The sequence below is a fragment of the Crocodylus porosus genome, unplaced genomic scaffold (assembly GCF_001723895.1).
Source record: "Crocodylus porosus isolate Cpor-Errol unplaced genomic scaffold, CroPor_comp1, whole genome shotgun sequence".
NCBI lineage: Eukaryota > Metazoa > Chordata > Crocodylia > Crocodylidae > Crocodylus > Crocodylus porosus.
In genome coordinates, this window is record NW_017728906.1 from 184,991,140 (window position 1) to 185,015,443 (window position 24,304).

At 43.6% G+C, this 24,304-nt stretch overlaps 1 protein-coding gene across 1 annotated transcript in view; it reads right to left on the bottom strand.

The window, feature by feature from the left end:
* The window catches only part of PIWIL4 (piwi like RNA-mediated gene silencing 4), a 61,280-nt gene extending 44,111 nt beyond the window's left edge, over positions 1–17,169 (bottom strand). Inside the window, exons 1-9 of the mRNA XM_019530320.1 lie at positions 17,119–17,169; positions 16,509–16,614; positions 15,731–15,862; positions 14,442–14,656; positions 11,997–12,118; positions 8,359–8,439; positions 6,181–6,378; positions 3,300–3,411; positions 893–1,016 (exon numbers count right to left, since the gene is read on the bottom strand). Coding sequence (XP_019385865.1) covers positions 893–1,016; positions 3,300–3,411; positions 6,181–6,378; positions 8,359–8,439; positions 11,997–12,118; positions 14,442–14,656; positions 15,731–15,862; positions 16,509–16,614; positions 17,119–17,169 — 1,141 coding nt within the window. The remainder of the gene's footprint in view (positions 1–892; positions 1,017–3,299; positions 3,412–6,180; positions 6,379–8,358; positions 8,440–11,996; positions 12,119–14,441; positions 14,657–15,730; positions 15,863–16,508; positions 16,615–17,118) is intronic.
* Positions 17,170–24,304: the final 7,135 nt, after the last annotated feature.

Genomic DNA, 24,304 nt, shown 5'->3' on the forward strand with positions numbered 1-24,304 from the left:
CATGGGACTCTTTAGCCTGGAAAAGCGCAGGCTCAGGGGTGATCTGATGGCCACATATAAGTTTATCAGGGGTGACCACCAGGATCTTTTATGCATTTTTACTGGTGCAACACAACTTAACTCAATGGAACTGAACAGTTGTAAAAACTGGCAACTATCTTGTCAAGTCAGTCACACTTGGACGAAGTGGTCATCAGTAGGTACCAAACAGATAGCTACCAATATTTTACAGTTTGCTACCCTAACGTTTTAAACTTACTTTACCCAGGTGTAAATGTCTATACACAGTACAAACTGTAAACCATTCATCTATTATTTTCTTGGGTGACTTTTTTTGCATTTCTGCAACCCTCCAGTATATTTTTTTTCTAGTTTCCAAAGAGATCAAGTATCCAGGGTATAATGGAAAAGACAAGAGACTCTGAATTACTGTTCTATCACCTATTGCAGCACTCTTCACACAGCATCTGGTTTCCATCCTAATTTAAATGCCTTTTTTTTTTCCTCATGCAGATCATATGGGAAAGTGGGATGGAAGATTTATTAAATTGGAAAGCATTTGGTATTACACAAAACAGTTTTATATTTTTCAACGACACTATCAAAGAAAAGCAACTAATTAAATGACAGAGTGAGGTGCATAATTTACAGACCTACAAGGATTTTCCTACCTTTTATAAGCTAGAAATAAATCCATTACTAGAGTGATGCCATTATTTAAATGCACACCTTTATACAAACATGTGCACACTCCTTTACACTGAGTCAGCTCAATAGGCTGGCATTTTGCTCATTAAACACTCCTCTATAGTGTTCCTTGTCCTCTCTTGCTGTCAGACAACTTCAGTTGGCTGTTGGATTGTATATGATTTATAAATTACATGCCGTTTACCTGTTAGATAGCACAGCTCGGGGATCAGGTGGACGATACGAGGCTCAATGCTATCTTTCTGTTTATTTTTCAGCCGGCTAACAAGCACTGGCTGATTTAGATCCCTCAGGACAACTTCATACTGCTGTGAATGGAAGAGGAAGAGAACAAGATAATCAGGAGCAACTGTATTGTGTTCCAATAACTAGTCAAATCAGCTCACAAATTGCAAGCAATTCCAAAGTCTGTATTTGGAGCTGTACAATAAAACCCAATTCACTCTGTCAACAAAAATTATATAAAATAGCGTCCCTCCTGTGGTACAAAGGGAATGGAAGGCTGCCTCCCCTAACCAAATGGGGACTTTTTTCATACGGACAGATTTCTCTGTAACAGAGCTGACAGACTTTTCTACACTAGCAATTCCTGGCTTTCCAAGAGCAGAGAGCATGCTGGGCCTAAAATGATATTTTTCCAATTATCCCTGGCCAGCGATTACACCCTAGGAGCCATAGCCAGCTCAGCATAGCTTAGCAGAGCCCTGATATGATTCCATATTTCAAAAGGTGCCTAAGGCTCCCCCAAAATTCATAGATGCTAGGGTCGGAAGGGACTTCAATGCATCGTCGAGCCTGACCCCCTGCCCGTGGCAGGAAAAAGCGCTCGGATCATGCAACCCCAGCCAGGTGCTTGTCTAGTATCTTCTTAAAGATCCCCAAGGTAGGGGAGAGCACCACCACCCTTGGGAGCCTGTTCCAGATTCTGGCAACACTTACTTTGAAAAAGTTCCTCCTGATGTCCAACCTAAATCTACTCTATCAGCTTGTGGCCGTTGTTCCTGGTTATTCCAAGGGGTACCCTAGTAAACAGAGCATCTCCTATTCCCTGCTGCACCCCGCCCCCATGAATTTGTATAGTGCCACAAGATTTTCTCAAGCAAATCCCAAGACGTCATTCCCCTGTTGTATTCGGCCTTGGTGAGGCCACAGCTGGAGTACTGCGTCCAGTTTTGGGCTCCGCAATTCAAAAGGGACGTGGAGAAGCTTGAGAGAGTGCAGAAGAGAGCTCGCGCATGATCAGAGGTCAGGAAAACAGACCTTATGATGAAAGGCTGAGAGCTACGGGACTCTTCAGCCTGGAAAAGTGCAGGTTCAGGGGTGATCTGGTGGCCACCTACAAAATTATCAGGGGTGTTCACCAGGATCTGGGGGAACGTCTGTTCACCAGAGTGCCCAAAGAGATGACAAGGTCGAACAGTCACAAACTCCTCCAGGACCGTTTCAGACTGAACATAAGAACTTCTTTACTGTCCGAGCCCCCAAGGTTTGGAATAGACTGCCACTGGAGGCTGGTTGTCCACATCTGTTTTGAATTGTGGCGCCCAGGATTGAATGCAGTACTCTAGTTGCAGCCTGACCAGTACCGCATAGAGGGGAAGCATCACCTCCCTGGACCTATTCATGATGCACCTACTAATGCATGACAAAGTACAGTTAGCTCTGTTAATTGCTTCATCACACTGACGACTCACATTCATCTTGGAATTGACAATGACTCTGAGATCTCTTTCTGCCGCTGTGCTGCTGAGGTCATCCCCCACCCTACAGGTGTGTTGATGATTCCCTCTCCCTAGGTGCAGCACCTTGCACTTGTCTTTACTGAACTGCACCCTGTTGTTCTCTGCCCACTTCTCTAACCTGTCCAGGTCTGCCTGGATTTGGTTTCTTCCCATCTGTGTGTTTCCTTCGCCCCATAGTTTGGTGTCATCTGCAAATTTGGACAGAGCACTTTCCACGCCCTCATCCAGGTTGCTGATGAACACAGTGAACAGCACCGATCCAAGGACTGAGCCTTGGGGGACCCCGCTGCCCACATCTTTCCAGGTCAATACCGACCCATCCACCACCACTCCCTGGGTACAACCCTTAAGCCAATTTGCCACCCACATGACTATGTAAATCATCTATGGCACAGCCATTCAATTTACTATGTCGAAGACCTTCTTAAAGTCCAAGTAGATTACATCTACTTCAACTCCTGCATCTAAGTTTTTAGTGACTTGGTCATAGAGAGTGACCTGGTCATTCAGGAAAGGACACAGAGTGGGGTCTGGTATATCTGGGATTCCAGAGCTAGGTTTTTATCCTGCACTTCTAATAACATTATTTAAAACTGGAACATAGCAAAAAGTTACCAAAAATCTATTTTAAAAGTAATCTTAAATATTAATACTGTAATGCTAATTTAATACATCATGGAACTAGCAATATTTCCTTTTTTCTACTTAAGATCCCGTCATGCACATTCGTTCTTAACATAAGAAAATTTACTCATGCTGATAGCAGCAGTGCATTCAGAAACCAGTAATATAGAATTTTCTTTGTTTTATTATTATTATTATTATTTGGTAATGGCTTTCATTACTCACCTGTTTATAATAATCAACATAAGAGATGTCAGTGCCATCTCGTTTTGGAAAAGTGTCAGTTGGCTTCACAGACCAATTGATATCATCAATACGGTAGGTTTTGTTGTTATACCTGGAAAAATGCAGAACTTGAGAGGGAACTATATGTTCTTGCTTACGTGTGATACAAACAATTCTAGCCCTAGGAATACCATAAAAACTTGCCCATTTGGTTTTAAAAAAAAAAAAAAAAGAAGGTTTAGAATAAAATACTGAATTTCATCAGCAGGCTATTGCTTAGCTACTTTGTGTGATGTAAGATTTATTTTCTGGGGAAATATGGAAGGTAACATCTTTATTCAAACACAGAACATAAAACTCACAAAATTAAGTCTTATAAAATACAACTGCCAATAACTTCATAATATGTATATACACTTAACAATGAGATATACAAATAAGCATATATTTACTTTACTATTGCAGTAATCACTTTACTGACAACAAACTGTGAGTTTAAAAAAACGAAATTACCAAACCAGCCAAGACTTATACATGTGCTAGTCTTAAGCAATCTATTTGGATCAGTGTTTTTGTTACTTCTGATAACTTTTCTTTCACCACATAGTTATTGCTCTTTTCTCCTTCTTTAAGCGACTATTTTTAGTTACATAACAGAGTTAAACAAAAGTCATTGTTTTAGCTACTATTTATCCTAGGCTGTTACCTGTTTCTCTCAGACCTGCAGAAGGACATTTTTTCACCCCAAAGCATGTCTAACAGCTCACCCAACTATACAGTTGGTTTCATAAAATACATCATCTAACAAACCTTGCTTCTATGTATGAATTGATATTCAAAATCCACAAAACCCAACTACATGTACAAGCCTGTAGGACCAATACCCAAGTTCTGAAACAATCACGTTCAAGAAGACAGTTCATCTCTCTCATTTCACCTCCTCTTCCTGGCCAGGAAGAAGAGGTTCTGCAAATGGAAGAGAAAACAGACTAAACAGTGTCCTCCCTCTCCTTTCAAAACAGTGTTGGGACAGTAAGTCAAACCCTCATACCTGAAAACTTTTTTAAAAGTTAAAATAATAAAGAAAAAAAAGTCACTCTGTGGTGCGCACAGCTTTAATTCAAAGAAATCAGTGACCCACATGCATCCAGATTATGCTTTATTTGTGGGGAGAGGGGAAAGGAGGGTTTCTGCCCTAAGCCCCAGGGCCCAAATGCACACACAGGTAAATAACAGTTAACCTCATTTTTCTAGAGCCAGGAAACTCACAGAGAGCAGGGAGAAAACCTCAATAGACCTTGAAAGGTCAGAAAGGCTAGCAGAGAACAACTCCTTTTAGAGTCATTTCCCAGAGGAACTTGTTCTGGATGTGCTTCCTTTTCTGCTAATCTCCTGCAGAGAGGCAGTATGTGCACATGTAGCAGCAGCTCTCCCCCACCTAGTCTTTTAAGACGTAGCCAATACAACACTTCTGCTTGGTGTTTACCATGAGATGTCTCAACATATACGAAAGGTCTCATGCTCCTGACATTTTTTTCCTATAAACCTCTGTTATTTACTATCTACCCACCTCCTGGCACATGTATGCTTAGTTTGTGACTGGTAACAAAATGCTATGCCCTTTGGTAACATGGGCCCTTTCTTTTTAATTAAGAAATGCTCTAGAGCAGCAGTCACCAACCCTTGCCACATGTGCCAAGCATGGCACGGGAGGCCATTTTACTCAGCACACCACTGCCAGCCTGGGCTCTAGGCAGCTCCTGCCAGCCACAAAGCCTGAGCTGCTCCCAGCAGGAAGCTGGGTGTCTGCAAGCCCAACTGGAAGCAGACTGGGCTCTGTGGTTGGCAGCAGCTACCCAAAGCCTGGTAAGACAGGAGGCTGCAAACATCTGCTCCGGCATTAGCTCCATGCCGGTGGGTGCACATGCACCTTGGAGCAGACGGTGGGGGGGGCCTGAAGCAGCACAACCCCAGCCTCTCCCCCACTGCTGGGACAGAGCTGATGACTGGGGTCTGGAGCTTGGTGCAGCCAGCCTGGGCTCTGGGCAGCTGCAGCAGGCAGCAAGCAGGCTGCCAACAGCCGTGCCAGGCTTCACAGCTCCATGCTGACAGTGACTGCACATGCACCTCAAAGCGGATAGCAAAAGGGCTGTGCTGCCTCAGGCCCTATCTCCACCACCTGCTCTGAAGCGTGCATGCACCCACCAGTATGGAGCTGATGCCAGAGTCCGGAGCAGATGTTTGCAGCCTCCTGGCTGCAACTGGCCCAGGCTCTGGGTAGCTGCTGCCAATCACGGAGCCTGGTCTGCTTGCAGCAGGGCTTGCAGCCACCCAGCTGCCTGCTGGGAGCAGCCCTGGCTTTGGGGCTGGCAGCAGCTGAGCCCGCCTGACTCCCACCCACTCCAAGCCCACCATCTGGTTCTGTGTGTTTGTTTTCCTCTGTGTGCACACGTGTCTGGTTGCAGGTGTGTTCTGAGTGTGTTTTGGTTCTCTGTGTTTGTGCACGTGGTTCTCTGTTGTGCACGTGCATGTGCCTGGTTCTCTCTCTGCTCTCCTTTCTCTTTCTCTTCTCTTATTTGTCTTCTTTTCTCTCTCTCTTATTGCAACATGCTCAACACAAAAGGAATATAGAACAACAAAGGCAATATCTTTGATTATTAAATATACTAATATGCCGTGCATTCTGCCACGTACCCCCGCCCTCATTTTTTTTTCTGGCATGCCAGCCCCCCAGCACATTCCAAGGTAGACATTGTGGTTTTTTCGGCACTCGGCCAAAAAACGCTGCCTACCCCTGCTCTAAAGGCACCAGATTTAAAAAGTTCTAGGTGACAAAATGCATGAATCCACATCACAGCAAAGTAAAAGGCAACCTCTTTACCTGGTCAAGACAACGAGCCCAATTAGCTCCTTTTCACACATTTCGGTGAAGCCTGCTCTGTCACACCTTGTATACAGGTCAGTCATGAACTCCAAAACAGTGTCATTGCAAAGGACTTTATGGCTCACATCAACACTCAACATCACTCTGCTCTCAAACTGTGAAATGGAAATGGCAAATCCTGGCCAAAGAGTCAGCCTTAGGGAATACAAAGAAAAATGTTTTCAATGGTATTTTGTCAAGCACAATGTTCATTCAGAACCAACAATGTGGTGTCACTTTCCAGTTAAGTTTTGTACTTATTTTTGTAAGTATTATTGTTACTCAGGTTGTTAAACAGTGAAAGACCTTCCTTTCATTGATGAGCAAAACAAGTGGATTTGTTAATACTGTAAAACCCAAAGCTGCTAAAACAGATATGAGGATGTGTGCTACTTTCTGAAAATAGCAAACCTGTTATCAGCCATATCTCTCATTTGCCTTTTTCCATCAGCTGAAGTCCTCAGGGTTACTTATGATTTCTTTATCCAATACCTTTTTAATATAAAACACACGTACCGCAAGGGGAACAGGCAGGACACACAGCAAACAGCCTAACCATTATGTTAAAGTCATGCACTCTCTTATGTGTGATATCTCTGATCCCATCTCTGATTCTGTTTCTGCCAGCAGGCCAGTTTCAAGAGGGTAGGTACAGTGCACCTCATCCCAACCAAGCCTATAACCTTGTTGCTGGAGCAGGTGAAAGATACAGCTTTGAACCCCCTCAGGCTGGGCCCAGGACACCCCTAATTTTCTGACTCAATATTCTGTATCCACAAACACACAGGACTAGAAGGGGCTACCTGAGCTATCAAGTCCAATGCCTTGTGTCTGTGCACACCTCTTTGTCCTTCCCACACACTGCAGCCACTCAGCACTCTCTAAAAAGCCTGACAAGTAGAAAAGTACCACAAGTAAAAAAGCAAGAAGGCAAAGAAACCACTGCAGGACCGAGAAATTAGCTATATTAAAATATGCTCAGAGAGGAGCATGCATGCATGACATGGTGCTTGCTAACCTGACCTAGGGAAGTATTCCTTCCACCCACCAACTCTGGAGATCAGAGAGTATGAACTAAACCCTCCACCCAGGTACCACTAGGCAGGTTCATAAAAGTTCATCACCAGCAGTATACTAAAATAAAGCAGGAGCCACTGCACCTTGTGAGGGGTCTGTTCTTGCTGACATGTGTTAGGCATACTCCAAGTGTGCCTATTCTGATGACAAGTGCTACCCTGCATAGTTTTGGATCTAACAGGGCTGAGCAGATGCTAGGCACCTAGCTGCTCAGGTCCCAAGAATCCTAGTCACGCGCAAAATGGCAATTGCAGGTGCCTCTAGAACTTGCAAGCCAGATGGGGGGTGTCACACATGTATAACTGGAAATTATACTGTTTTATCTTTCATCCACACATACCTATAGCCAGGGTAAAATACACTACACCTCCACAACATGAAGAGTGATTGTGAATAAGTGTGCATGTGCTTGTGTGCACATGCCTGTGTTGAAGGAATTGGGGGGAACATAACACATACAAAAGGATAATTCTTGACATGTAGAAAAGTTCAAGGGAGACAAAAATGCACAAATATGCAAGGAATATAGTTAGTACCCTAGGTCCTTTGAGAATCTGTATTATTAATTAAGGCTATCTAAAACACAATCATAAAGTTAAGACCTATATATGGTGCTGGGTGCTTACATTTTCTCACATTTATGGTGCTGGGTGTTCTGTTTATATGTATGGTTCAGAAATGAAAACTATTCTCCAGAAATAAATATACTGGCAAAGCATTACCAAATATTACCATAAAGCATCCATGGCAAAGGTGGCGATGTCTCAACTATCTACATACCAGAGTCGGACACTTCAAGGAACTAATGAAAAGTGGGGCTGTACCATTGGTTCAACCACCGACAACTGCGGCATTGAGCCTCAGACTCCTGCAACACCTGCTGCAGTACCTGCTGCTTGAAGGCACATGTACAATGGAAGACCTCATAAAGTACAATAACTGAGTACAACCATGTGCAACAAAATGGCCAAATGTGGTATAGAGATATGAGAAGACGATGACCATAAAGCACTGTCAGAAGACCAAGTTCAGCAGAGAGAAAACAAAATAAAAACTCACCTGTGTTGGGGAATTACCACGGGTTCTGAAGGACTATAGAAGTTCCGTCCAACTTGATACAGGGACAGCTTTTTCAAAACCCTATGGAGCAACACAGATTTCTAAACGCATCACGTAACAAACAGAAAGTGACATCAGATAAACTTTGGTCAAAGAGAACATCAATTATGTAATAAACCAATAATAACTTTAAACTTAAGTTTTAAGTTAACCAAATTTGTATCAGGCTATAAACAGATGTTGAGTTTGTCCTGGATCTGACAAACCCAGGGCCTGCCCAACACCACCACCACCTCTGCCCCGCTCACCTGCCCCTGCCAGGCTCCTCACCACTTATCCTCCAGCCCTGGCTCCAGCCCTGCTCCAACCTGGGGCATGGAGTACTTGGTCACTTTGGCCCCAGCTCTGGCTCAGGAGCTAGGGCCAGATGGCCACCACCACAACCACTGCTGTGTGGCCAGGTCAGGGCCAAAATGATCATGTGCTTTGCATCCTGGGTTGGAGTGGAGCCAGAGCTGCAACTGAAACTGGACCCAGATGGTAAGCAACAGGGAGTAGAGGGGCGAGGACAGAGGCTGCAGGGGGCAGGCACCACCCAGGAAGTCAGGCACCGGAGCACAGGCGTGGGGGGGCAGAGGAAGGGATGGCAAGTGGGAGGAAGGCAGGTGCTGTGCAGGGGGGTACGCACCAGAGCATGCAGGCACTGGGGAGGGGCAGGGTCAGACTCCCCTACTACCTGCCTCCTACCACTGCCTGTCCTGCAACATTGGGGGTGGGGTGACAAATTCAAAGTGACCCTCTAACGATTAGATTCTATACATGGAAAATTTAACAAATTCCTAAATTTTCCATGTACAGAATCTAATTGAGGGGCATCTTAAATTCAAAGTCGTCTGGGATTCATGCATATACAGTATATCAAACAAAAACTGACTTCCAATAACTGCATGGGTTCAAAGAGACTATCTGAAACTAAAAGTCAAAATGTACCTAGTAAACCCCACAATTTATGGTAAAGAAAAATAATAAAAAAGGAAAAAGGCTAATCTCCACTCTACTATCAAGTAATCAAAAGAAAAAGAAAGCAATAGTTCAGAAGACATTGTCAGTTATAAGACTTTAGTATGTAAAGTCACCAAGGCAAAAACTACCATGAATTTCAAACTCTGATACTTATTTGGCTGAAATAAGAAACTGGTTTGTGTGTATTATGAAGATTTACATAGTCTCATAAAGCTAGTTGCTTTTATTGAGATATCATCAAGTTACAGTATATCTGCTGTGAAGTCCAAGAAACAAATCCATCTTGATTATTCTTACAAAACAGGTTATAGTCACACACACACACAAAGAAACAGCTCTTATATATGATCTATTTGGCTCACACCCTGAGGGTCTGGAAGAAAAAGCAAAAACCTGCACCAGTTCAAAGTTCAAGTGGACAGCACTACTACATCTGGAAACCGTAAGCACAACTGTGGCTTTAAGAGTAGGTAACAAGTTGAAATAGCAATACTGTCTTGATGTTATCATCACTTGCATTCTGAACTGAACAGGTGCACCAGAATCTCTCCACTCTTACTATACCAGTCCCTCCCTCTTCCACTCCCCTACCCCCTCCCACACACAATAAATGTGAGAAAATGTAAGCATTAAACAGTGCAGAGCTGCATTTTACAATAGATTAGATTGGGAAGAGAAGAAAAACAGAACGGTCCTAGATTCCAACACACACAATCTTTAATAGCCAGCAGAAGTGCATGTATGATGTCTGTCCTTATTTCCATTAAAACAAGTTTCTCCTTAATAATAAAGCATTCCAAAACACTCAAACCAATTGATACTGAAACCAATTAATGAACTTGTGCAATAGTCAAACTTACTCAGCCTCAGTTATCTTGCTTTATTCCACTAATAGGGCATTACTTCTAATAATCTTAAAATACAAGGCTTCTCATGTCTTACATTCAAATTCAAATTATAACCAGGGATCCTGGTTTCCTTTCATAAAAAAAAAAGTCCTCAATTTTCAGATTAGAAAAAAGTAACCCAAAACCCACATTTTTCCATGATTAAAATGAAACACCACTAATACGTAGATCTATAAATATATAAAGATATATAAATCTATATCTATATACAGTGGTGTTTCATTTTAATCATGGAAAAATGTAGGATTTAGGTTACTTTTTCTAATCCAAAACTTGGGGATTTTTTTAAATCAGAGAAAACCAAGATCCCTGGTTATAACTGAAGAGGAAAATAAGTCCTTGACCAATTTAAAAAAGGCATCTCAGGTATAATACCAATTTTTTTCCAAGTAAGGAGTATCAGAAAAGAGTAACCTGAAAGAACTGACCAAGTTCTATTCCAGCAATATAGAAGCCACAAACATAAACCAAAATACCTTACACTACTATTATTTGTCTCATTTACAATATATAAGTGAATAATTAAAAAATAAATTGGCTCTACATAGCACACAACTTTGCCTTTTCCATTTTCAGAGCTCAAACATCTATCCGTCCAAAAGGTTTTTCTGTTCTGCTTGGAAGCACAACTGCCCCCCTTATAATATTCAGGTTAGGAAAGATTAAATGCCTGAACACAGGAAGGTCCCAGTTCTGCTCCTAGTTGCATCAAATCAAACAATTCAATAACCATTCTATTCCATAGTACGAATTTAAAAAAAACGGCAAATCTTGGACGTCAAATGCAATTTCCTCCTGTGCAGAGGCCCTACACAAGACCGCATGAATCACTTAAATATTAGCACTTGCATTAAAAGTTTTGGTAGCACTTAAACAGTAAGTAGAAAATTGTACAGGCCCATACTAGCAATACAAATTTTACCGCAAAAGGTTTGCATTTCCTATAGAGAAGGCTGCTTTGACACAGACAAGATAGATACTATGGATCACTACTTGCCAATTAAGAAAGGTCAGAGCTAGGCTGTAGATACATCTGAGTCCATTTTGGGTTTATGGGTAAGAGAAGTACAGTATTTTAAGTTATATTACATCAATGGGCCTTTTTCTCCATCAGACCTTAAATACCAAAATAGTATCAATATATTTTGTAAGCACTAAGTTGGGTGAAATTTGCATTTTCACTCACATATTTATAGACGAACCATGGCTAAACTATGGTTATTTGATTTGTATTTACAAACACATATGTGCACAACTTTTTCAGCTGTGCTTAAGTATGTAGCCTTCAATGTCAGAACTACCAACTAAATTTTAACACACAACTTGGAAAAAGTCTTAACCCATGGCTTATTTAAAATTATGGAAAGAGATGCAAGCTCTTTCTGAGATATACTGAGAATGACTTCAATAAAAGTAAAAATACAATTTATGAAGTTTCTACATTATGTTTTCTAGTTATCAGGGGAAAAAATGTCACAATTGCCCTAAGGGAAGCAGCTGCTCTGAAATAAACAGTACTGAGACAGAAATTTATGAAAATAAAAATTTTATGACTTCTGGTTATCAGTTTTTCATAACATCATGATGATAATAATAATAATAATGTACCATAAGCAAAAAGGTTTTCAAAGAAAGTTAATAAACTGAAAGTCAAAGATTACTAAATGTAAAAAAAAAAAACAACCCCATTAAAAAAAAATCTCTTACTTCTTGAAGACGATATTGAAAAACTGAATACAGACTGGAGAACTGGGTGGTAATTTGCTTTTTAGTGTAATGGTGATTTTTACTGTCTCGCCCCTTTTTGTTTCAGTCAACAATTCTGTGACCTAAGGGGGTGGGGGGAAAGGTGAGAAGACAAAACAACAATATCGAATGAACATTTTGCCCTGAATGATGTAAAAGAACTATTGTAAGAGCAGCTCAGCAGTCAGGCCTTAAAATTAACAAGTCCAGAGCACTGTGATTTTTGTCACAATTTTCACTCTTCCTAAACGGACCTTTTTTATAATACAAAAGCCACTGCCTACCTCAAACATATTTCCATGCTGGAAAACTGCTGCTATAATACAACTCTTAAAAATGCCCAGGGTTTTTTTTTCCCCCATAAACAAAACTAAAGAACTTGCTGGTCTGCAAGTGATTTTTGCTCATTCCCCTTTTGTTTTATTACAATCTAAGTTCCAGGCTGCTGAGTCTTGGAATAGCAGATATGTTACTGAAAAGGTCTATAAAACACAGTACTTGCAAGTTCATTGCTAGTAAGAGCACCAATGCAGGAGAACAGCATGGTAGGACTGCAAGGGACCTCACAAGGTCATCTAGTCCAGCCTCCTACTCAAGGCACGATCATTCCTGAGTAAATCATGCCAGCCAAGTGTCTGTCTAACCCAGTGGTGCTCAAGCTTTTGGCCTTGCGGGCCAGAAGAATGGGGCAGGGCCAGTCCATGGGCCAGACTGACCATCTTGACTCAGGATCAGTGCTGGGAGTGAGCCCTGGGGCCTGGCACCACCCCCTCTCACCAGGATTGATCCCTGAGGCCCTGGCACCCTCCCAATCCTGAACACCGACCGGGCTTAGGTCCTGGGGGACTGACACTGCCTCCCTCCTGGCCTACCACATGACAGGATTGGGCCCTGGTGCCACCCCCACCCAGGTCTATACAATGGGATTGGGGGCCAATCCATGGCACAGGGCCCAGGGCTCCCCAGTGCCACTGCTCTCCTGCTGCCAAATTTCTGGACCTGCTGGGAGCCCCGTGGGCTGGATGATGCAGTGCTATGGGCCAGATTCGGGTTGAACATTCCTGGTCTAACCTGTTTTCTAATCACTCTCAGAGGCAGAAAGTTCCCCCAAATGTCAAGTCTAAATTTCCCCTGCTGCAGCTTGAGGCCATTGCTCCTAATCTTGTCCCCTACAACCACAAAGAAATGCCCATCTCAGTGCTACCAAGTCTACCCAAGGTAGCAGATAGTTACGGCTTCTGGCTGCTTGCAGCTACACAGTGTGTTTGAGTGTGCCACTATTGGGGGTGGTAAGTTTGCAGTCTAAACACGGTCTATAGATAGTGTACACTAGCAATCTTAACATGGTAAAGTGAAGCTGCTTTAACATATTACGTGCGGTTCAAAAAATAAGAACTGCATATCAAGTAAGCATCTTTTTTAGAGAAAAATTCTTCTGTATTTTTTAATTTTGAGACGTATTAGAAAGACAGTTCTGGTAACCGAAAACCATCTACTAACATGAACAGAAAGAAAGGAATTTTCTTCAAGCATGGACTGTCAACGTTTGCTTAGACATGCAGCTTTATGAAATGTAGGCAACAAGCCAGGCAAGAGAAGGCAGGCAAGACAATCATGAAGGCAGGGGATAGGAGGGTTTCGGTCAAAGGGATTGGGACAAGCTCTTTTCCTACTGAAAAATGCCATCTTTGTTGTCTTCACACAGCAGACACACCTTTGTTTTTAACAATCCCATCCAAAGGACCCACACACCAATGGCATGTCAGTGTATTTACCTTGGAAGGATGAAGAGTTGATTTGATTCCACTAGAATTGAAATTGAAGTTCCAGGAAACATGGGACACATACACATACCTTTTTGTCCTGCGATGCACTGGAGATCTGACACAAGCTGATATGCACTGTGCTGCTTTGCGTGCAGTTGTATACACAGCGAAATGCAGGTCAGTGCGCAAAAAACTGGCCGCAGCATGCTTTTGAACTAAAACACCTCCAATGAGTTTCAGTTCAAAAACGCACCGCTGCCACTTTCTCAGCACAGATGTGCATTTCACCATTTATACAACTGCATGTGCTGCAGCGCCAGGAGCTTTTAAAAGGGCCCAGCACTGCAGCAAAAGCATGTGCACAAATGCCCACAGGTACTATACTATTGATGTTAACATAACTAAGCCCTAAACCAAGTCTTTCAGCAACACGCACTGCCTATGCTATACTAGACTAATTTCACCAAGGAATTGGCTTGGTCATAAACAAAGGACTTAAACTGCTTTAAACAATGGAAGCAAATGTTACTGATGATGCTGGTAGTTACCCCTCTTTCAGTGTCACATGGGAAAAAAAGATCAGAAATTACAACTACCATGACTTTTCTTTAATGTACAGAACATAAGCAGCTCACTTTACCTGGTTTTCCAGCTTTTGAGAAAGAAAAAGAATGACTCCATCAAATGCTTTAGCTTTTCCAAGAAATTCAGCATGGCTGTAGAGCAACGCAAGACGTAGACGCCTTGACTCAAACTCTGGGTTAAAAGTCACATGGTACTGGTAAAGCTGCCATTCCCTAGGAAGCAATAAGCTGTAGAGATTTGTGATTACTTTCACCGGGATTCCACTGGAGCCTGCAATAAAACATTTACGTTGACTTACGTTTTCCTTATTTTTTCAGATAGCATATTATTGGTATATGGTAAGTAATGTTAAATAATTATATGTTATTTATATGTTAATTATATTTGCATATTACTACCTCGTAACTTTAGAAATTTCTTTGAAGAACCTGGATAATGCCAGCTTATATAAGTTAGGTTAGTCTCTCTCTAAAAAGAGCAGTGTTTTCAAAAATGCTTCTTACTACCCTATTGTCCAGTTGAGATAAAATATGATAGGCAAATACGGTTGCTGAACTTCAGCAGAAACCAAGCCTTCTTGGTTATATCAAACCCAATGGTCTGCTATGTAATGAAACAATACACAATCATGACACAGCGAACTATTTTTTATTTGTTCCTAAGCATAATTCCCCCCACAGAAGTTCATACTAGTTTTGAATAAGAAGTAATATTCTGCACTGCTATATCACATACAACCAGAGCATCTCGAGAATTTAAACATGAAAGGATTTGGACAACAAAACTAGGAAGTAAGATATTATCCCCATTTTACAGACTGAGGGACATAGGCATAGAATGCCTATACACATAATTTCCACAAAGTCACATAAAGCTTGTACCAGTCAGTAACAAAACAAAGATCTACCTCCTGGTTCTTTGCTCTACCCCGAGACCACTTTTTCAGCATAGCAGATTTTTTAACAACAGAATATGCTTTTCCACGAAAGAGAAACAAAAAAAATTCTCTTAACTATATAAGGGACAGATATAAGATGCTTGGTCCTGAGCAATGTTAAAAGTCTACTTTAAATCTGGTAACAAGACAAGCAGCTAAAGCTTCCAAAATCTAATACTTCATTTCACAAACACAAAACATCTTTAATTCATGACTCCAACTCGAAATTAAGCATTTTGCACCACCATATTTTCAGACTTCCTGATACTGACCATAATCTACGGATCTGCTCTTGAGAAGTACAGAGCTCCCGCAACTGCCACACAAATCCGCAAGTACTGCTTAGCACTTCTCCAAACAAGGCCTACACAGACAAAGCTAATGTGAAGGAAAAGGAGTTACTCTACCTGTTTTACAGTCTCGGACATGTGCTATACTTTTTCTAGTATTTATTCCCAAATCTGGAAAGTCATATCGGGTCCTTCCCCCTTTCCCCAGCACTGCACACTGAGACTTGGACTCTCCAGCAGAAAGGTCACCTAGAACAGAAACACAGAGTGAAATGTGAAATTATTCATTCCTCGTGGGTCCCAAGAAGTGAGCTCAGAAACAGGGACATGGGCACTTTTATTATCTTCACCCTTTTTATGGCTTTCAGTTTTGGTAATCCATATTGTAAAGCATGAGCATATTTAATTAGATTGTACTTGGAAAGTAGTGCATAACATACTGTATAATATGCCAAATCAATTTATAATAAGCAGAGCCTGAGCCACTGGGCTACTGACATTACTTGTTAATTTATTCCTTGAGAAATTCAAAAGATAAATTCCTGTTTATAAAGACATCATGGTATTTGCAAAAATAGTATACCTGGTGTACAGTTCTTTATGGCATCCACTTAATCTACTAGCCCTTATTAAGCCTTAATATATTTAGGTAGAAGAAAAAGCCAACTAATTAGGTACCATACTCTTTTAATCTTACTATTATTTATTTGTATTGTGGTACTGCCCTAGTCATAGACCAGCACCCAAAGTTTTTAAGGCCCATACTAATACTAAAGAATAAAAAAAGACAACCCCTGCCCTGAGGACTTAAAATCTAAGTAGAAGAAATAATTTTAATATCATTATTTATAATCATATAATTTTAATAATTAAAGCAACGTAGCTGTGCACTTACACCTCTGAGAAAGTCTTGCTGCTCCACCATGGGCAGAGCTGGTTGAGGCCTCTTCCTCAGACACAGAAGTCCCACCAACTTGGGAATCATCACTCCTAGAGTAATCCTACAAGAAACAGATAACAGATCTCCATAAATGCAAGCTTGTATACATGAAAAAAAAACATTTTGTATCTGGCTCATTGTCACAATAGTTCAAGACATGTATAGGCATGGAAAAACTGGCATTTCCCTGAGAGTGGCCAAGTGAGACACAGGTAGTACTGGCCCAAAGCCCAGCGCGGCGCACAACACGAACAACAGAATAAAAACAATGCTTCTCAGCTTTAAGCATGTACGCAAGTCTCTCTGCGCTAGGACTTGGGCACAGGCTTACAACTGAGCAAGTGCTGAAGTGTTCTGCTGAACTGGCATACAATGAGCCCTGGTTTCAGAGGACTGAGAGAGTGTCATAGAAGAGCAGGTCAAATGGTAGCAAAAGGTGGACCAGTATTTCAAACAAGCCCGCTTTCTTTAGAAAACCCGGCCACCCCGTCCCTGCCCCGAGCAGGCCCCCCTCCCGGGCTGCCCCTCCCCGCAAGCAGCGGTGCAGGCGCAGGGGCCCACGCACCGCGCCGCGCCCGGCCCGGCCCCGGGCACTGGCCCGCGCGCGTCCACCCATCGCGCCCGCCACGCGCACACGTGCGCCACGTGGCAGTCCTGCTCGGCGGCAGGCCGCGCCCCTCGGCGGCGAGGCCACGCCCCTCGCCGCCCTGGCTTCCGTCCGTGCTGGAGCCGGGGGGCAGGGGTGGTGGCTGGCCTTCACCCACGCGTCAGCACAAAGCCAGGGCTTGAGCTCCCTCGGCCTCGTGCGGGGTAGGTCCAGGTCTGGTGCGCAGCCCCAGGGGCGCGATGCAGTGGAGGGCGCGCCCCTGCCTAATGCCCTGCGCACAGGACACCCAATGAGTCTTGTAATTAGCTCCTCGGTGGCCAGCTTCTAGCGCAGGGGTGGGCAAAATGGCTGGATGTGGCCCTCCAGGGGCCCGCGGGGCTGCTAAAAAAATTAGAAAATTGATATTTATCTGCCCCTGTCTGCCTATCATGCGGCCCTCGATGGCTTGCCAAAACTCAGTGAGCGGCCCTCCGCCCGAAATAATTGCCCGCCCCTGTTCTAGCAGGAGGATCTTGCCTACACACCTGTGTCATGAAAACGGGGGATCTCTGCCTAGCCCGCTCCTGTGGCCATTGGCTAAGGGCAGGTGAGACTCGGGGGCATCCAAACCCCAAGGCTCTGGGCTCGTGCGTCCCCATAGGATGCCCGCCAGTGGATTTGGGAGCATCTGAAGCGCCAGGCTGAAAAGTCTGGGGTGGAGGATACTTGCCGGTTGTAGCATCACGTATGGGGTCTGAACAACGGAGTTTTGCTCAATTGAAAGGATTCAGAACTGATTTGTCTATGATATGACCTAGAATCTGAAAAATATTACCCCTCCTCCCCCAAAAGCTCCCTCACAACAGAGCTCCCACGTGGCTAGTGGGGAGCCAGCCAAGAAAGGTCACTTCACAGTAGAGGTACAGCCCGGCACCAAGTCACTTCACAGCGGGGTGCAGTCCAGAGTCAGGACAAAGACTCCAGGCGCTGCAGCACAGTGCCAGGGCACCCGCTTGGGGACAGGCCATGTGGCTAGGGGAAAAGAAAAGGAGTGATCCCAACATCTGAGGCATTTTTATTAGCAGTTAGCTGTCAAAGATGCGGCGCTGAAGGATGAGTCTGTGCTAAAATGCGCGGGATGATCGCAGAACTTGTCAGCATCTCCTCACTTGTCTTACTTTTATTAGCTCAAGTATTGGAGTAAAGCAGCAGCAAAGCAGCCCACGCTTTAGCTACTGTGCTACCAGATGGCTTGAGCAGCCAGGGCTGAAACTTGTGGTGCCAGAGCTTCACTGCTACTGGTACCTGAGCTAGCTAGATTAGAGCTGTCACTGGTATGCCTACATGAGCTGTAATCACACTTCAGTAGTTAGAGTCACTCTAAAATATGTGGTATATTTACATATAGAATTATAGAAAAGTAGGGCTGGAAGGCACCTTCAAAGGCCATCTAGGTATAGGTGTATCATCCTGATTTTCACCCACTCACTGAGGGAGAGGTCACATGCATCATGTGGGCACTTTATCTCTTTATTAGCCAGCAAGGAGATGGGTTTTATGGACCCTGAACGTAAACTAGCTACAGAATGAATTTGTAAGTTGAATCCAGTATAAAAATTTCCCCAGAGGCAGTCTAACATTCTGCAGTCAAGTGATAACGGTATCTGAGATTTCTTATTATCTGCATTAAAGGAATGCTGTGCATTTCACTGAGTCTCTCCCTGTTTGATATTGATATGCAATGAAATCAACAAGCATAGACACGTCTACATTTTAAAATTTTCATTTTGTTTAAAGCCTGTGACACCTGCTTCTAATGTACGCTGAATTCCCCATATGTCATGAGCAGGAGGGGTAAAACACACCCATAAGGTTTGTGCATTAAAGACTCTCATGCCTTTTTGTTTTCTTTCAGCAGAGACAAAAAAATTTAGAAATTTCCCAGGCTCCCTACCTAGACTGCATTTTCTAGCTCTATCCTGTTCCCATGTTGACTTAAAGCTGTACCTCAAATCAACCTGCATACATTTATGTAGTAGTATGTTAAAGGCACATATAGCCCAAGACAGGATTGTATGTTTGCATATATTTAAATAAAAAATATAGAAACATAACATTTGGGATATATAACACTAGGGAGTCAATAGCAAAAACAAAGGGCATTTATGAATGTCAACCAAGAAAATGAGCAGCTTTGTTCCATGTTTTAATAGTGACCATTCAGTTTTCAAGAGGTATGCACATTCCAGCTCTCATCACTAATTCAACAGTGGAAAAAAGGTCATCAGCCAATTCTACTGCCAGTGTGCAAGCCAAATAAAATATTTTACAAGTGGGAGAAATCAATATTTCCATTTATCCATGTACGTAAATTATAGCATAAAAACAAATATTACTTTGTAGACCTGCAGTTGCCCCCGATTTAGAAGCTGAATTACTTATTTGCACCAACTAAAGGCTCAGATGAAATCTGGCTAAAACTGAGAGCCCTCATTATATTTGATCTCAGTCTGCTTAGCTGTGTTCTCTAATAACTTTCAGGAAAACAGGTTGCTGGTAACAGGGATCTGGTTGTTTGCTCCATGCCTGACCTGGCTGATGAAATGGAACAACTATCCCAATGTCTAGATGAACTTGGAAATTGAATGAGGGCCACTTGGTTGTGATGCTGTGTGGAAAATGACTGAGACAGTATACATGGTTTGTGGCAAGTAGACAGAAGTGTGAGTGATACGTACATATATCGGTGCATCTACACGAGATGCTAAATGCACAGTAGATTAATTATACTGTGTGTTAGTGCATCGTGGCAAAAGCCATGCTAATGTGCTAAGGCATTGTAGAATTAGTTCACTGTGCTTTAGCATCACTAAAAAGATGTGCTCCAGTGATACAGCACAGTAGCATCGGTTTCTGTGCATTGAGTTAGTACCTGTTACAGGTACTAAACTTAATGTGCCATAACTATGGCACATTAATGCATGTGTAGCTGTGCCCCCAGTGTACCTGTACCTGATTTAGGGAGTACAGCTACCATGTGTAGCAGAAGTGTGCTGTATCAGAGATGTATTACTACAGCTTGACCAATGACTAGATGAATAGGGTTTAGCTGTCTCTTTTGTAAGTGCCTGGACCTTGCCTCAATTATCTGTAGTTTCACACATTGAGCCTGGTTTATTGAAACATCCTCTACCACATGCTGAGACTCCTCCAATTTGAAGCTAACAGAAATGCAGTGATGTACCAAAGCTGAGTTCCCTGCTGAGAGCGTACTACAGGAGCTTGGGAGAGATACAGTGTCTGCTAAGAAGTTTCAAGGAGGAATTCCAAGTGTAGGTTTTAACATCTGATGCACTTCCTAGCCTGGTCCTAGATGAGGAAAGAGCTTTCCTCTCTCCTTGTGCAACACCATCCCACTTAAAAGCAGTGGGAGCACTCAAACTGGGACACCTCAGTAGAAAAGGGAGGATGTTGCTGGGGGTGTGGTCAGCCAGATACAAGGTGTGTTACTGTTCAGGGCATCATTGCTTTTAGAGCATTTGAGGACTGGGCTGCAGGTTAAAGGGGTTTGTTCTTTGCTATGTGGTTTCTGTTATGTTCTGACATACATTTATGTACTTATGTTAGTATAGGAGGAGAAGTCCTGTGTTTGTGATATTATTTAATTTCAGAGTACTATTTGGGCACCCAGAGCATGGGGTAGGCACAAATATATCAATTGGAGCATCTCAGTAACTATCTAAATAGATAGTAGAGGTACCCATCCTCAGAAATTTAAAATAAATACAATAAAAAACAACGGGGGGGGGGGAACATTTCCCTTTACCCTTTCCACACTTGCAATAATCCAGCTAGAATATGTGACTATTTCTTCCTCTAGAGATATCTTTTTGCTTGCACCTAATTATGTTCTCATTTGACTCATGCTGCTTTGGTTCTGAACATCCCCACTGATGAGCCTAGGGAGAACCTGTATACATGAACATGTGCATGCATACACAGGCACCCATGTGCACACACACTCCATTGGCAATTACAACCCACAACATTTTGAATTTGGTACTTAGAACTAATATATATATATATATCCCCAAATTAACTGGAAATAAGATGGAACATGTTATACTGGTATCTATAACCAGCAATAGCCACATTTCTGTGTAAAAGAAATAGGTGACTGTTAGTGGATCTATTTGAGGCAAAATGGGTGTGATCCCTGGACTCTTGGCAAGCTGTTAGATTAGGGGGTTTATAACCTGCTTCATAAGTTTGAAAGAAAAGTTCTTGATTATTTTGCAAAAAAAAAGAAAAAAAAAGATATAGTACATGGAAGTATGTCCATTTATGCTTCAAAGAAATAAAGAACAAATGAATAATAGACACAGGCCAAAGCTTACTTTTAGGGCTGAACCCCTAGCTTTTTTTAGTCATGATACAAAATAATGTAGTGCTTGAAAAAATACTTTTCACTGATTCATGAGGAGAAAAGCTGGCCCAGTAGTAAAGAAGCCAGCTAGGAACCTGTGAGATTCAGATTCAGTTCTGTGCCCTGCTGCTGACATCTGGGGTGACCTAGATTGCATTATTTGACCTCCCTCTGTTGGCATCCCTTGAAGGCAGTGTGCTCATTGCCGTTTCCACCAGATTTCTTGTGATTTGTCACTCCTTTGGCATCAACATTACATTGGTATTATGGAGACAAAATTAATGAATCTGATTGAAGTTCCTTGTTAGATAAGATTTAGGAGACATGCCATTCAAAAATAAAGGATTTCACTTAAAGCAGAACAAGGGCTTAATACTAGTTTCTGGCAACAGTGCTGGTTTCTTGGTGAGATATGGTCCATTATGGTGGAGACCGTTGAAAAGTGAAATCCATACAAAGAAAGATGTGAGACTTTCTGCAGTGAACAAACAAAAGAATGCATTTGACAATACAATTTTATCTATTTTCCTGGGCTGTATATCTGGCAATCTGTATGTCTGCAAAGATGAAAGCAATTACAATGTATTTTAATACTGAGCAAAGTAAACCAGTCTGATGCTAAATAAGTCCACTGCAAATATTATATGTGAAAAAGAACAGAATGACATTGTTCAGTTTTCCCTTTCAAAGCAAACAATGTCAGCTGATTCTGTATAACTGATGCTCTAGCAGTTCTCCTTTTAAAAAAATAATGAAAGCAATTGATCATTCTTGATCACTGCTCTGGGTGTCTGGATTAATAAACACCTTGTCTATGATTATAGTCACATGAAGAAATTTGCTGGCGATTTTTCCCCATATATTTGGTGAATCAGACATGAATCTATGCCTTTAATGAAACCAGAATCAAGCTCAATACAGGAATGTTGGCCACAAGGAAAATGTTCCTATTTCCAGTGACAAGGCTTAGGTTTAGCATTACAGTACAGAGAATTTTCTCTCTGAAGCAAAACCCAGAGGAGTATAAAGCATGGAAGCTATACCTTCACAGCCCTGTCTGAAGGATAAGTGGGAGCTCAGCAAGAGTTCCACTCTAATAGAGATGCTTTATAGCTTATCCAGGCATAGGATAGAATAAGCCTGAGTTTTCACAAAGCTAGAGCGAGCTCTCCCTTCCCTTCAGCAGTGACCAGAAGGCTGGAGGGAAGCTGAGTGGGGGGCATGGCCAGGGCCCAGCAGGCCTGAGTATGATTGGGGAGAGACTAAAACCCCCACCTTGGCCTGCAGGGACCCCAGCTGGGGGTGTGCCTAGAGGGGGAGGGGGGAAGCAGCCCCTGCCAGGCTTTTCCTTGAGCACCAGGGGGCATGGCCAGCTGATGGTCCAGGCAGCACCTCAGGCGAAGGAGGGGAAAAGGAGAGGGATAAAATGCCCCTGCCTCCCCTCTCCCACCTGCATGAGACCCCAGGCAGGATCTGCTCAGCTTTTCCCCCTACTTGAGGCTCAGCATGGCCTGGGACCCCCAGAGCCCCCCTCCCAGCCAGGGGGCAATCCTGCTGTGGCTTCCCAGCCACTGGGTTGGGGTTTCACTTGAGGCAGCCCAGGAGCAAAAGCCAGACTAGGGGGAGGGAGGGGAGCAAAACTGGCCCTAAGCCCAGGTGAGCGGACACACAGAGCAGACCACAGAGGGATTGGGGCAGTGGTGGCGCCATCCTGGATGTGAGCCCCACCAACCAAGCAGAGGAACTTGGGGGGCAGTAGGACAGGAAAGGGGCTTGAATGTGTGTCTGCAGTAGCCCAGGGCAGAACCAAGCCAAGCATGCAGATGGGAGAGCAGCTTCTGCCCAGTGGCCCCTTCTACCTGCTGGAGAGTGGTGCTAGGGCCAGCCCCAGCCCTAGCCCCGCAGTGCCACACATGGTGTGGCCTTGCTCCAGTAGCGCCTGGACCTGGGCAAGGGCGCCAAGAAACTGGACAGCCTCAGCCCTGAGCACTGCTACCTGCAGTCACCTGGGCCACTGGATGCCAGGCTGGGCATGCCCTGCTCGCTCTTCCTCTACCTAGCTTCAGCGGCAGCACAGCATGGCTCCGTGTACCAGACAGCAGGTGCAGGGCACTGCACCTACAGCTTCCTTGCTGCTGCCATCAGGGGGGCCTGCCTTGGCCACCATGGTAGGCATTGCCTGTGCTGCCTGTGCCACCAAACTGTGGTCAGCCGCCAAATAGGGGAAGAGCGAGCAGGGCGCACCCCAGCTTGGCATCTGGCAGCCTGGAGGATGGTAGTAGCACTCAGGGCTAAGGTCATCCAGTGAGTACTGTGCAGCACCAGCCAGAGCCAGCTTCTCATCAGCCAGTGAGCCCTTGTGCCCTTGGCCTTGGAGCCAATGAAGGAGCCCAGTGCCTGTCCTGGTTTGGCCTCCATCATCATGCTGCCCAAATTCTTGGTGCCCTCGCCCAGCTCCAGGCACTGCTGGAATGAGCCCACATGCACATTGCTGTGGGGGCTGGGGCTGACCCAGGCACCACTCTCCAGTGGGTAGAAGGCACCACCAGGCAGGAGTTGCTCCCCCAGTTGCATGGTTGGCTTGGCTCAGCTGTACCCTGGACTAGCATGGAAGAAGGCCAATGTGGTGCCGATCTTCAAGAAAGGGAGGAGAGTGGATCCAGCTAACTACAGGCCCATTAGCCTGACTTCTATCTTGGGGAAGATCTTAGAAAAGTTTATTAAGGAGGCCATCCTTGA